The sequence below is a fragment of the Bombina bombina genome, chromosome 3 (assembly GCF_027579735.1).
Source record: "Bombina bombina isolate aBomBom1 chromosome 3, aBomBom1.pri, whole genome shotgun sequence".
NCBI classification, from domain to species: domain Eukaryota; kingdom Metazoa; phylum Chordata; class Amphibia; order Anura; family Bombinatoridae; genus Bombina; species Bombina bombina.
In genome coordinates, this window is record NC_069501.1 from 669,256,253 (window position 1) to 669,272,048 (window position 15,796).

At 40.9% G+C, this 15,796-nt stretch overlaps 1 protein-coding gene across 1 annotated transcript in view; it reads left to right on the forward strand.

Annotated features, from left to right (window-relative positions):
- STYXL1 (serine/threonine/tyrosine interacting like 1) overlaps positions 1–15,796 on the forward strand; it is a 206,971-nt gene that overhangs the window by 153,577 nt on the left and 37,598 nt on the right. The window contains exons 6-7 of the mRNA XM_053707418.1: positions 1,415–1,560; positions 15,544–15,641. Coding sequence (XP_053563393.1) covers positions 1,415–1,560; positions 15,544–15,641 — 244 coding nt within the window. The remainder of the gene's footprint in view (positions 1–1,414; positions 1,561–15,543; positions 15,642–15,796) is intronic.

Consider the following 15,796-nt stretch of genomic DNA (forward strand, 5'->3'; position numbering starts at 1 on the left):
AGTTTCTATCAGCCTAGCTTGGTTTACCCTTTAACAGAGGGTTCCAAGAGATCAAAGCAAATTTGATAATAGAAGTAAATAGGAATGTTGTTTAAAATTGCACACACTTCCTGAATCATGAACATTTAATTTTACTGTCTCTTTAAGTTTGTTCACTATGTGTATTTTGTTAAAAAGCATACCTAGGTAGGAGCAGCAAAGCAGTATGAAAGATTACTGGTGAATGGTGGCTACACACACATGCCTCTTGTCACTGGCTGCCAGATTTGTTCAGCTAGGTTTTGCTGCTCTGGAGCTGATTTTAACTATGCATTTAACCCATTTGAAGGGGGGTCAAACAAATAATTATCTAAAATTGCAATATAATAGTTAGAAGCAGGTACTTACACCCTAGCAGACTCAAATGGGGCAATACAACACAACAGATGTGTTATCGAGGTTGTAAAGAAACAGGGACATATGTTCACATGTGGAGGACATGCCCTGAGGCTAAAAAACTATGGACACAGGCTAATAAGCTGCTAAGTGAAGTTTTTGATAAACGAATAACTATCAATACAGAACAAGCTTTATTACATTTTCCAATAGGTGGCCTATCTAGGGCATCATTTAAACTAGTAGGTATAATATGCACAGCAGTCAAAACAACTATTGCAAAATTTTGGAAAACTACAGTTCCAAACTTTGATTTAGTACTGAACAAAATCAAATATTATCATCAGATGGCTGATATCGCTTGCACATTACTAGATAATAGATCAGAGTTTATAAAAGTTTAGGAAGCTTGGATAATATGGATAGACAAAGGATTCAAAATAGACAAAGCTTAAGATAGGACTATAACACCGAATAGTGACTGTGATGGGAAGTTGACCACGAGTGACCACCTACCTTCATCTGTGCTCCATCTCTACCCCTTCCCTTCTTCTCTTTGACTTCTTTTTCCATCTTTATTCCTTTTTTTTATTTTTGTTCTATATATAAAAAAGGTTTTTCTAAAACAGAAAGTCCTTCAATTGCATAATTGTATAATTTTGCTTTATAGAGAAGAAATGTTGACAGTACTGCAATCTCTACACATGTAACGATACAAGCAATGTTGGCATTTTGTTGTGCAATGTGACTTTACGCAATATGTTTGTAATGATACAAAAATGAAAAACTTTAATAAAAATACTTCAACATAATAGTTAGATGCAAGCAACAGTGTAATAAAATTTTCTAACACCTTACAGTATTTTCTTTTTGTACTTTTATATATGTCGTGGACGGTTTATTTTGATTTTTTCCCACATGATAAATCATTGTCAAATGTTGTTATGTGCAGTGAATGATGCCAGCATAGTATGGAGAATAGGGGAGCTCACTGATGGCACTTAAATATCATGGATGATAAAGCTATGTTCTTCCACAGGAAATTGATGATTTTCAGCCATATCCTATTGAAATCATACCTGGTTTGCTTTACTTGGGGGACAGCCGACAAGCTAGGGACCGCCACATTCAAAAGGATCTGAAGATTAAATTTCAAATCAATCTATCTCTGGATCCAGAAAATATGTGAGTACAGAATCTGAAATCTAGTCATTCTAATTTTCCTGTGTTCTCCAGAGAAGATTTTGTCACCCTGGGTGGCGTCATGAAGTAGCCGGGTAGAGGCAATGTAATGTTTTCTAATATATAATTTTCAAGTACCCAAAGCACAAATTAATAGCATAATTTAACATAAATGTGTCTAATGATAATTTGTGCAATAAAAATTGTACATTTTTAATACTGTCTAATTTTAGCTTAAAATTGGCTAAAATTTTAGCCAGGTGGTCAGTAAAATCCGCCGGGTGGTGCACCAACTAAAAAAATACTGTTCTGTGTATATATATATATATATATATATATATATATATATATATATATATATATATATATATATATATATATATATATACACAGAACAGTATAGGTGCACTCCTACAAACAACAGTTCAAAGAACCAGGGTGCCAGAATAATAATATTGTGAACAATGAATCTGCACTCACTGGATTTAAATGTGAAAATATCTCTTATTTATTCCAAAGTGACGTTTCAGAGCATTCACCCCTTCATCAGACCAACAAGTGAAGCAAACAAACATTTCATATATACATCAATAGGTCCCACCCACTGTATGAGAAAAAAAACGCCAAAAGGGTTGCCATGGCAACCCCTATACTTTTACTAAACAAATATCACATCATAGAGTACAAAAAAAATCACGTCAAATCAACATATAGTGTATCATAATAAATTTTTCAAGTGTGGTGTGAGAGAAAAAGTAAATCAGGGATAGTATACTATACACCATGAACATTCCCTATTAAATCAATGTGTTGATCATCAAATGTCATCACATAGTAGCATATTCCTTAATATTGAATGCATATTGCTTTAATCAATAATTGGAGCGTGCTGGCTACATTATGCTGTCCGATTTGTAAGATGAACAAGGTTCACTTATGCACAATGTGTGTCCTATAGGGACTATCTGTATGTCTAGTAGTGATTCACTTTTGCACACTCTTAAAGAGAATAGAAGGCAATCAAACACAAAATGGTAATAACCAGTAATCATGTGGGTAGTATAATCACAATTGTTACCTTTGATGATGTACGTTAAAAATCACAGGCATGGGTGCATGAATGTATGCCGGCGTGTGCGGGCGTGTCTCGGGCTTATACTACGAACCCTGTTTGTGTACATAAGCGTGTCAAAGCGTATAGGCAAGTGGTTATTATTGTCATCAATGATGTGACCATGTTCAGCCTATCAGATTAGAAATCTCATGAGATTTTAGTGAAATATCATGAGATCACAGCAAAGACAAAGCTGATGCTGATTGGCTATTGTTTTTTTGTTTTTTTTTAACTTGCAACTGGACAGAAGCTGAAGAATAACTGTTATCAGAGCACCTATTCTGGTGAGCTGAAGAAATTTTGAGGTAAAATATCTTCCGTTGTTACATAGAGATGTTCAGGTGATATTTTCTTGCCAGCTTTTTACAGTTACGCTGCATCACTTTCAAGTGATTTAGCATATGACTTATTTTGGCCTAGGCAAACAAGGCACTTGCCTAGTACAGCAGATTAGAGGGGGGCAGCAGATTTTTGTGGCCATATTTATAAGAAGCTTGCAGTTATTTTAGAAGTATTATACAAGTATATAATGGGAGACTTTGCCCAATGAGCTTACATTCTAGGGGGTATCATAAGAGAGTGTCAATAGAGGTAACTATGAAACTTTCATTTATTATTCAGCTAGCTATTGCCTTAAGTTATAATGGCTTTCAGCACTCAGTATTGTGTTTGGGCATATATTGTTTCAAGAAATCAGTGTTTGTTTTTACATATATTGCAGAAATACATAGATTTGTGTGTCGGTGTATGTCTGTGTGTATGTGTGTGTATATATATATATATATATATATATATATATATATATATATATATAGGGAACATTTACGTTTACGTTACTCTCTGAGCAAAAAATATTATGACCAAAAAAGGCCAAAATCTTCGGGGGCAGCAGAATTTTGAGTGCCTAGGGCAGCATAAAACTTAAATACGCCACTGCACAGAAGGCACAAGTCTTTTGTGGGCAGGACTTTGACTGGAGGGTCAAATTTGTCTGTGCACAGTGGGAGGGTTGGTGAGGTTGAATGGACAGTGGGGGGGTTGAGCAGGCCATGAGCAGAGTCTTGGAGCTCCCTGGTGTCACTTTGGAAACTGGAACATTTACCCTGAAGGGAAATCTACAGGTGACAGTGGGGCAGAGATCACAAACTGTGATATTCCTGTAATATGTGCAATTATCTGCTCTGTGGTTGTATGTTGCATTTGGCAGTGTCCTATGAAGGCCATTTGCATGTTAAAAGGAATAATTTCTACAGTGGTTACTTTTAACTGAATTATTTTTTGCAAAAATAAGTAAACGTCAAAAATGTTTTTTTTTTAAAGATATTTGAAATGCAGTGCTGTATGAAGGGCTTCAGGTATAGAAACCACCAAGGGCACACCTTCAACACCCAGCACCTATTGTACACAAACTCTCCTCCTCAGAGGTACACACTGATAACTAGCTGCTGTCAGCTGTTGTACAGCATGGCGAATGACTGGAAATTATTAATAGGCTCAAGGTATTTGTAAGAACCCTCTTAGTGTTGCTGGCATACTACCAGGAAACCATGGCAGCATGCTCTTTGTGATGAAGCACATTATCAACTCAGTCAAGGTATATTTCCACAGAGTAACCTTGTATACAATAACCAAAAAATGCCAGAAACCATATTCACAAGTAGTCATTGCAATCTCATAGGTCTCATTAATTCAATACGTTTTTTGTTACTGCATTGTGAAGCTTAATTTGGTACTTAAAACAGATGCATAATGCATGTACGGTTTATACAATTAATTTGATAGCTAACCCTTTACTATAAAAAACAAACAAACAGTAGAAGTGCTGTATACTTATACTATAATTCTATGGGAAAGTTGGGTAGCTGGGACATGATGTAGATTTAATATCCAAAAAAATACCATCAATGTATCTCATACTCTGCACTATAAGGGAAAACACTGCATTGTTGTCCTTTAATTGTGCCCAGCTGATCATTTTGGGTCTGATTACGAGTGGCGCAGTAACAGTTATGAGTGAGCAAAAAGGGGTTTATTACGGGTGTTTGCACGTGTTGGATGTAGCACTCGTTTTTCTCTTAAATGGGATGAATCCACAGCTGCATTCATTACTTTTGGGAATTCCGAACCTGGCCACCAGGAGAAGGCAAAGACACCACAGCCAAAGGCTTAAATACCTCCCGCACTTCCCTCATCCCCCAGTCATTCTTTGCCTTTCGTCACAGGAGGTTGGCAGAGAAGTGTCAGTAGATTTGTATATAGTCTCTTATGGAGGGTAGTACTTATCGGAATGGGACTGGAGTTTTAAGTAATCTTGTCAGCCTCTCAGTGAGAGCATGGATGAATGTTAGAGTCCGGAGATGCAGGGAGAGTCTTTCTGCAAAACCATCTCGACTCATGTTAATAGCTCCTTAGCAATCAGCGTTGACGAGTTTCGCTGCCTGCTTTATTCTCTCAAGTCCATGTCAGAAGCGAGGCTACTATCTGTCACACTTGAAGGGCCGTGTTCCTGTTCCACGGCGTTGATTCCGGTAAGATCGTTTCATTTTACTTTTGATGATGTGAAAGAGTAATGTAAACAAAGAAGTCAGGGTCTCAGTGGGACTCCTTTATCTTTATAAAGGGTTAATATCTCCTGAGGGGGTTATTGAACAGGGGGGACTTTAATCATGTTTGTTATGTGATTCTGTCTGCTAATGTGTAGTGCTACTTGGGCTAGTGGCTAGATCAGAACATAACAGCCTTTTCTTGTCAGGCTGCGCAGCCCTTGTAGGCCTTGGCACGCTTTTCTATGGCCTGCACGGTGCACCTTGTGACGAGGCGTGGTGACGCTTCTGTGCCCTATTTTCGTATTTCTGACCGCGTGGTGACGGAGAGAGTCTGTTTCGCTAGCTGTCTGGGTCTCTGGAGGTGGTGAGTCCCCCAGCCATTGGGGGTGTAAGCTGCCATTTTTTATTTTTCTGTCCATAGTTTCTATATACCAAGTAATGGAGGATTCTGACTTTTTGGAGACAGATATCTCTGATTCAGATTCTACTTCTTGTGAACAGTATGAAATGGCCCGGGTAATCTATGCTCATCAGTTATGTTCCCAATGCCGCTCTAGAGTGGTCCGGGTAATCTATGCCCATCAGTTATGTTCCCAATGCCGCCCCTGGGGATCCCATATACCGTGCAGCGCGTCCCCTAGAATCTTCTTTAGCTACGCAATCAGGTGTCCCTAATACCGTTACCCCTTCTCCGGAAGGTGACTTGTTTCCTCCAGAGGTTACGACATGGTTCCGCATGGCCATATCTATGGCCCTGGCGCATTTACATCTTCGAGAGGAGGTGTTGCTGAGATACTGTCCATGTTATGCTTACCGGGCTCATCAGGCGTGGGATCGACTGGGTCAGATCAGCCATCTGGGGAAGCGGTCTCCTCTGAAGCTACAGGGGCCCAACACTCGGGGTCGGGGTCTTCAGTTGCCCCGGCGGAGGTAAGTCTTGCTTTTCGTTATAGACTGGCGCACCTTCGTGTCCTGCTATGGCATGTTTTGGCGTTGCGAGAGGATTCCAGTACTAATAGATTTAGGGATCCTCGCCTTCTCTTCTAGACGGCAAGCTGGGTTAGACGTGTCGCTATGAGGTAATCTCCTGGTCGTCTTCAGTTTTCCTTTCTTTTTTGGGTATCTTATTCCAGTTCTGAGCTGTGAAAGAATGGAGTCTCTAATTGGCAGGTCCCGTTGGTGTACCCATTCTTCTTGGGCGTTCACCTGCGGGTGCTGCTCTTCTTTTAGTTGATCCTGTTAGGATGTATTTTATTTATTTTTTAAAAAGCTCATGTCTGTTATGATTTCTCCCTTGGGAAATATTTCTTCTCTGGAATTTGATACTAGCGCTTGGGCACTTCCGCGGAAGTCGCATGTTAAGGTGTTAGTACATTGTTATGTCTTTAAATCCTTTTATCGAGTCCTCGTAAGGGTCTCAAATTTTTTGTGGCCTAGTTCAGTTTGGTGTTCCCTAGGTAGCAGGCTGGTCCTGATAGGGTGCTATTTCTGTTCCTTACGGTCTGTTTCATCCACGTGGTGCCGGTGTAACTGGCTGACCTGGCTGGGTGATGAGTTGCTCTCTGGGATGAGGAGTTTTTTTATCTTGGTGTCTCTTCAGATCGAATAATCTTTGCTTTTTGCTATGAGTTTTGTGAAGTTAACCTTCCTTGAGCTCCATAACTTTTTTGAGGCTCTGCTCTTGCAGGGCTAAAACATGGTAGAGGAAGCCTTCGTTCCTAAACGTCAGGCTGGTTCTCGTTCTGCCTTTGGGTCGGGCATCAGGGGATTGTACTCAGTCCTCATTGTCCTGGTCCTCGTGGACGGGGTTCCAGAGCGGATCTTACTAGGCATCAATTTGGGCAATTTCCCTTGTCTTTTGTTTTGACAGTCTCCTCTTGGAATCTGTTTTCCTTGAAGACGGTCTCTCTTCCTTCGGGTTGAGGTTGATGGGCCTTTTTTGCCCCCTCCCTTGGGGTTGGCCTTGGGTCATCTGTTTATGGAAGTTAAAGCCTTTTGGTTATTCTACTTCTGGGGTCTTGTTTGCTCCCATATTTTTGGGAGATGTACAGATTAGATTGTCTCCCCTCTTTCCTGTGTCGTCCCTGCTTAGGCGTTTGTGGGTTTTCTCCCACCAGGGGCTAGTATACATGCTCCTTCCTCAATCCTCGAGTTGTAGGGGTGTCAGGGAAGTGGATCTTGAGGATTTTGGAGACTTCTGTTAGCTTATCTACCCAGTTTCTAAGGGAGATGTGGCGTAGTGGTTAGTTCCATCGCACCTGAAGCAGGAGGTTGTGGGCTTAATCCCAGTTAAAGTTCCTGTTTCTTCTCCGTCTTGTGATTCTGGTCACAGCTAGCATTCCTAAGCAGAGTTTTATGTTTTCTCATAAGTTATTTAGTCTTTGGACTTAGTCAAAATTGTCCCTAGAGCCTTAAGGCCTTCCAGAGTGGCTTTGTGGCTTCACCATTGCCTATCACCCTTTATGTTGGGAGTTGTATCCCACTGTGGGTGTCCTAAGCTCTCTGTGAATAGGACATTTAGTGAAAGTTCAGTGTCCAAGGTGTCTTGGATATGACTGTGATTGCTTCGCCTCTGGTGCAAAGTCTGCTCCGGATGGGGTAACCTAGTAGTTCCTCAGGGGTTATTACATATTAAGCCGGCTCTGAGTTTTCGGGTGCCCGAGTTTGTTTGTCCTGTATTTGACTAGAAATTTTGGGGCTCTGTATCCAGATCCCTTAGGACTGTGTCAGAACGGCACAGTTTTCCGGTTCCGGGATGTCTTCTGGTCCTGTGGGCGTATTTGTCTCTTTTGCAGGCAGATTTAGACTTCTTACTGGGCTGGCCTTAGTGGCCGTATGTTTTTTTTCTTTCGGTAATGTCCTTTTGAGCTTGTCTACAGCTTACACTGCAGCCCCACTGTGGTCAGCCTGATGGTTAGCTTAGCTGTCTAATGAGCGTGAGGTTTGCAGTTTGAGATCAACTTCAGCCATTTGCACCTTAATTGTGTGCTAGCAAGCTGTTAAGTTCTGGCTTTGCTTTCCCTCCCTTGGGGGTGAATTTGATATCCCATAGTATCCACCTGGTGCTTGGAGATATTCTTTATTCCTCTGTTTAGTGGGGTTGTTCCCCCTGCCTTGCGTGTGGGATGTCAGTGTGTAGGGATGGACTTTGGTGCCATGCCTTTACTGTAGTACAGTGGAGGGTCTCTTTTGGGAGTGCCCTTCGTCTTCAGGAAGGAGGTTGTGTTCTGGAACCCGTGCTCTTTGGGTGGCTGGTCCCCTCCCTTTTTCCTTCCTGCAGTTCCTGATCAGCGAGCTGTAGTAGCCTGATGGTTAGCTTAGCTGCCTAGCAAGCAGAAGGTTTGCAGTTTGAAACCAGCTGCAGCTACTTGCACGTTGAATTTGTGCTCGCAAGCTGTTTATGTTTCAGGGTACTTTTAATCCCTAAGCCTTTATTATCAGTCACTTTGTTGCTGGGTCCGTTGCCAGAGCGAGAGTCAGGGATCTGTCTGATCTATGGATCTTAGCCGCGTATCACAGTTTTTGTGAACCTTCTTTAGGGTGAGGCTTTGTTGTGGATCCCTCCTCGGCAGGTAGTTTTTTCTACCGGGTTCTTGGTTCAGGTCCTTCCTTTCCTCTGTTTGGAAAGGTCCTGTCCTGCACTGTTTTGGAGTTCTTCTACTGAAGAAGGTTCTGTGCGGTTGCATAGCTAGGGTGGTGACCTGTGGTCGCTAAGTCCTTATTTGTAGCAGGACGCCTATGGCTTGGAGGAGCATACTCGGGTATTGGATGCTGTTTTTCAGTGGCTCCCGGGGACGGTTTGTCTTTCGGTTGCTTTATTCTGGGTGTGATTAAGCGCTCTGTGTAGGGGAGGGATTTTTTCTTTCCTCCTTTTCAGTTCTCAGGAAGTTTCTTGGTCCTTGGTTTGAGGTGGAGGGCGCTTTACAAGTCCTCTCTTTGCTTTGCTGGGTCGGCAGGATCTTTTCATAGGTGCCCTGTTCCTCCTGGTTCTCTCTCTTGGAGTTCCTTTTCTTGATCCTAGTCCCTTTGGGTTATGAGGGTCCTTTTGGACTCATTTAGCTGAGTCTCTTTTCTTCCCCGTTGGGGGTATGTGGAAATTTCCCCTTTCTTTTGATCGGGGGTGAGTTTATTTTGTGGGTTTATTTTGTGGGTTGCGTGTCTGCTGGACTTCAACTCCTCAGAGGATTTTGGCTCGGTCGAGTCTACTAGCCTGAGCGGTCTCTAGCAAGGGGCCTTGATGGCTTTAACTGTTGGGCAGTTATCTCTGCCTTTTTCCTTTTTGTACTTTGGCTTCTCGTGAAGCAGTTTTTTCTGTCTGGAGTTTTTGGTTTTAGACTGTGGTGCCCTCAGAAGGGGCCGCTTTTTGTACCCCCCGTTTTTTGAATTCAGTGTCCTCTATAGCTTGGGTATTGTTTTCCTAAAAGTAATGAATGCAGCTGTGGACTCTTCCCGTCAGAAGAAAATAAAATGATCAGGTAAGCATAATTTAAGTTATTACAAGTTGAAAGTAAATGCAATCACTTGAGCGCAATTGAAGTTAACGCGAGTCGGATATCACGTTCTCAGAGCTCTGGTTAACTGTTTTGCAAAACAAAAAAGTGTCACAAAACACATCAAAAATACATATAACAGTACATTTATACCCATAATAACTATATCTAATAAAAATGATTAAAAAAATATTGCACAAAAAAGTTATAAGGGCTCAAAGATATGAGGTCTCAGGTGTTAGAACAAAAAGGCAGACAAAGGGCTTTAACATAGATATACATACATACACATCTCTAAAGATGTGAGTATATATATATATATATATATATATGTCTATATGTGTGTACATATGTATTTATTTATTTATATGTGTATATATCTATTTACATTACAGACATATAAACACATAAATACATATGTATACATATATAGACATATAAATGTGCATTGGAGCCCTTTGCAGTCAAATAGCAATTGATGCAATATTCAATTTAATAAAGTGTTATACTGCGTATTTACTGTAAATATTTCACATTCCAATGTTTTGCACATAGCAGAATATGTTCTATGTATTTATAAAGATATTCCTATCTATATAATAATTCTGTTTGTAAGCGTCCGTAGCCATCAGCAATTGCAACGCATCCTTAAAGGAATGTTGGATGCGCGTGCAGCCACCTCGTGGCGAGACGGCTTCAGGAGCTCCAAATCTCAGCTGTAACATAACAGCTGAGAGCTGGAGCTCCTGAAGCTTCAGGCATCTGCCGCAATATGGAGCCGGAGCGCGATCGGTGCTCCACCTCCATATGAGACCAGATGCCTGATCATTACAGACGGTGACACTGTGTGTGTCACCGTCTGTAACGATCTTCTGCTGGTATCGGCGGGAGGTGTAGGAGGTGTTGGCGGGTGGCGGATGGGCAGCTCAGCAGGGAAGGGGAGGCAGTGGGAGTGCCGTAATAAAAAAGAAAAAAAAGGTCAGGGGGAGAGAGAGCAAAAGAGAGGGAAGAGAGAGAGAGAGCAAAATAGAGGGTAGAGAGAGAGCAAAAGAGAGGGGGGAGAGGGAGAGAAAAAGAGAGGGGGAGAGGGAGAGCAAAAGAGAGGAGAGGAGAGAGAAAAAGAGGGGGGAAAGAGAGCGCAAAAGAGAGGGGGGGGGGAGAGAGCAAAAGAGAGGGGAGAGAGAGAGCAAAAGAGGGAGGGAGAGAGAGAGCAAAAGAGGGGGGGGGGGAGCGCAAAAGAGGGGGGAGAGAGAGAGCGAAAAAGAGAGGGGAAACAGAGAGAGCAAAAGAGAGGGGAGAGAGAGAGCAAAAGAGAGAGGTAGAGAGAGATCAAAAGAGAGAGGGAGGGAGAGCAAACAAGAGGGGGAGAGAGAGCAAAAGAAAGGGGGAGAGAGAGCAAAAGAGAGGGGAGAGAGAGCAAAAGAAAGGGGGGAGAGAGAGCAAAAGAGAGGGGGGAGAGGGAGAGCAAAAGAGAAGGGGGAGAGAGCAAAAGAGAGGGGGGATATAGAGTAAAAGAGAGGGGGAGAGAGAGCTCAAAAGAGAGGGGGAAAGAGAGAGCAAAAGAAAGTATATATATATATATATATATATATATATATATATATACTAGTCCTAAAGCCTGTGTACATGGGTCATTTTTTGCAGTACAGTGATCCCACCCCTTGCGCTCTCTCTCTTTCTCTGTTCCCCTCTCTTTTGTACTCTCTGTCTCTCCCCCCACCACTCTCTTTTGTGCTCTCTCTCCCCTCTTGTGCTCTTTCTCTCCCCCTGTCTTTTGTGCTCTCTCTCCCCCCTCTCTTTTGTGCCCTCTCTCCCCCTCTCTTTTGTGCCCTCTCTCCCCCCTCTCTTTTGTGCCCTCTCTTGCCCTCTCTTTTGTGCCCTCTCTTGCCCTCTCTTTTGTGCCCTCTCTCCCCCCTCTCTTTTGTGCTCTCTCTCTCCCCTCTTGTGCTCTTTCTCTCCCCCCTCTCTTTTGTGCTCTCTCTCCCCCCTCTCTTTTGTGCCCTCTCTCCCCCTCTCTTTGGTGCCCTCTCTCCCCCTCTTTTTTGTGCCCTCTCTCCCCCTCTTTTTTGTGCCCTCTCTCCCCCCTCTCATTTTGTGCTCTTTCTACCCCCTCTCTTTTGTGCTCTTTCTGCCCCCTCTCTTTTGTGCTCTTTCTGTCCCCTCTCTTTTGCGCTCTTTCTCCCCCTCTCTTTTGTTCCCATTCTCTCCCCTTCCTTTTGTGCTCTTTCTGCCCCCTCTCTTTTGTGCTCTTTCTGCCCCCTCTCTTTTGTGCTCTTTCTGCCCCCTCTATTTTGTGCTCTTTCTGCCATATCATATCGGATACATGTAGAAATATGTATTCATGAATAAATAGAACATATTCTGCTAAGAACATTGGAACGTGAAATATTCATATTTTCATGTCAGGTTAGCGCACTTGAGAATATGCAATCGGGTTTGTGCAAAGGTAGGGTGTTTTTCATGTTTATTTTGCTCCATTGACTTCTGTGGGGGAATACGTTAACGAGTTTGCAATATTCTAACTGAATTTTTGTGTGCATTGTATTAGTGTGCAAGCGAAAACTTTTCACTTTCAACTTGTAATAAGAGCGCTGCCCAGCACACGCAAAAAGCTTACTTCTAGCTGAGTTTGCGTGTGAGCAGTAGCGTTAAATACCGCTCCACTTGTAATCTAGCCCTTTATTGGGTCATTTTCTTATTTTGACATTATGGACTACAGAATTAGCTCTTTAAAAGATAAAATGCTCCTTCTGTATTACTTGTATGTTGGTCAGTGAAATGTATGCTCTAAATATAAAAACGTAGGGGATAGAGAAATACAAAACATGGACTTATGAGTACGATTCACATAAGGGGAGTGATGGACGTTTTACTCACACTCAGCTGGTATTTTACATTCATATCTAGATTGCTTAAATGTAGGCTTAGAAAAAACCCTGAAATACATGACATGACAGTGTTAACTCTACATGTAATCAGTGATGCTATTGATGAGAAAGTATAATATATGTTAGCTGGAGGAAATTTATAGGCCCTGAGATTCACATGGTAACAGGGCAGCAGGCATTATTCCATAACATTTCTGAAAACACACAACATTATGCAGCCTTCTGTATACACTTGGGAACTTACTTGATTTGTCCCAGAGTCTTCAGTTTTAAGCACTGGACTCTGGGTCTCCAGCTTAGTTTTCCTGCCTACCTGGGACTATTGTGTCACTACCTGTGTCACATTTGAGCCTGGCAGCTATACAGAGTGTCCCCAATGCAGAACATGCTGTGATCTGAAATGTCATCGCAGAAAATGCAGCATGTCTGCAGAAAGAATGGGACACATGCAGGAACTGTTAGCGCTTTCGCTTTACAGCGCTGCTCTGCATCAGGCTGTTCTCCTCAAACAGCACTGTGCTCTGGCTGCACTGTGTAAGTTTTCCTTAACACAGTGAATCCAGAACAAAGTGCTGTTTGAAGTGAACATTCAAATATGGAGCTGCACTGGAAAGCTGCAATGCTTTTATTTTTGACTGGCACTCAGGGATTTTTTCACAAGACATTTTAAAAACTTAACAAAATTTCTTTCTTTTTTTTTCTCCGCAGCTAATTTTCAATGCAATTTTCAACTGCTGCACTATATTAAAAGTTTAAAAATTGCTTTATTCTCCGGTTAATCAACACATTGCAATTGAAATGATGCTTTAGTGTAACTGCCTAATTTAGAATTACATTTTTTGTTTTAAATGACATGCAGAAATGTTTTCACTAAATAAATCTCATTGTGGAAAGTGAAGAAAAGTTCTGCCTCTGGGCAGAGTGTTAGCCAGGCTCAGCTGACTCCAGCTGGTCTTTCTCCTTGCACAGAAAGACCATGCACACATTAAACACTAAATACATATCATTGAGGTTATTCCCGACACTCTCTAATCATGGGTGCTGCCATGTTAAAATCTAGTTGCACAGTATTCCAGTGGCCACTTGTTTGCTCATGTGCAGATAACTGCAGTGTAACCTTTGTTCCATTATTGCAGCGCCCATAATTAGAGGGAGGTGCATGAAACTTATTTAGGGCCAGATAATGAGTGGAGCGCTAACAGTTACACGCAATTGAAAAGGGGTTTATCGCAGTGTTTGTGCGCTTTGGGTTTATAACAAGTTGAAAGTAAACGTGATCGCTTGAGTGCAATTGAAGTTAACGCACCTCTGGATAGCGCGTCTCGTTAACTGTTTCGCGAAACAAAAAAGTGTCACAAAATAAGTTATAAGGGTTCAAAAATATGAGGTCTCAGGTGTTAGAAAAAAAGACAGGCAAAGGGCTTTAACATAGAGATACATACATATACGTGTCTAAAGATGTATATATATATATATATATATATATATATATATATATATATATATATATATATATATATGTGTGTGTGTGTGTGTATAAATGTATATACTGTATATAGCACCTTTTCTTTTACAAAAAAAGCACCGTGTATAGCTATATGTGTGTACATATATATTTATATGTGTATGTATTTACAGACATATATACACATATAAACACATAAATACATATGTACACACATGTAAACATATATATAAGTGCATTGGCGTCCTTTGCTGTCAAGTAGAGGAAAACATTAAAAATCATATTTAATAAAGGTTTTAACTATGTATTTACTGTAAATATTTCACATTCCAATGTACTGCACATAGTAGAATATAGTTTTTATAAATAGATATTTCTATATATAATCATGTATATATAGGTATAGATATATATTGTACCAAAATACCATCAGATATATGTAGAAATATGTATTTATGAATAAATAGAACATATTTTTCCATATGAAAAACATTGGAATGTGAAATATTCATATCTTCATGTCTGGTTAGCGCAGTTGAGAATATGTGATCGGTTTTGCGTGAGTAGGGTGTTAGTTTTTTTGCTCCATTGACTTCTATGGTTGAATATGTTAACGGAATTGCGATATTTTAAGTTTGGCTATTTGTGTGCATCGGGTTAGCGCTAGTTTAAAAACAGTATACTTTCAACTTGTTATACAAGCGCTACCCAACTCATGCAAACATCTTACTTCTAGTGGAGCTAGCGTGCGAGTGTTAAATTCCTCTCCACTGTTAATCTGGCCCATAGTGTTTAATATCCGTTTAAGAGCCAGCACACTGTGCGCAAGGGGAACAGGAGCAGCTGACATACAATGGATACATTAGCTGCAGGGTCAAGGTCTGATTTGATGTAGGTGTGTGGCTGACAGAGAGGCTACAAGACTTTGGAGTCTTTTCTGAGGTCTGATTTATGGTTTACCGAGAAACTGCAGGGCGGACGCTTGGTATAATTATATGTGGCTGACACAGGGGCTATAGGCCCAGGGGTACATTGTGGGTATGTGGCTTCATGCAATAAAGGCTGACACCAGGCATATCAGAGTTTATACCGTTAATATATTTCCCAGGTATGCAACACTGTTAATTTATAATGCTCACACTGTTTCACACACATCCCACCTCATAATCTGCATCTTTCCCCTCTGATTTTAGACCATAACATTTGGGGCTGCAAAAAGTTAACTATAAAGCTAAATTTCAGGGGGGTACTTGTTATACCTCATCTTCTACTATCCATTCTTAGCTTTATTTACCCCTATCCTTGCTTCATGTAGAGCGGTGGGTGGGCATATAAAAAAGTTACTACTATTCAAATTTAGGGCAAATGGCATCTAACTGGTTACTACTGGATACTTTTCTTTAATTTGGCTTTTAAGCTACAAACAAATGGAGATGAAAAATGAATTTATATCTAAACATTTTTTGGGGGGGTTTCTTTTTAGGTTTAAATTTCCACATATTGATGTTCTTGACATTCCGGTTGCAGATGCCAGTGATTCCAATATTATTACATTTTTTCCAGATATTTGTAAATTTATAGGTAAGTTGCTCAATTAATTCACTAGAAAAAAAAAACTAAAGTCACGTATGTGTTGTTGAAAAAGAAGACTTATTGCCATTTGAGATTGTAATACATATTATAAAATGCTTAAATAACTGCAAAACCCCACTCTTTTCAAAGTGTGAATGTATACA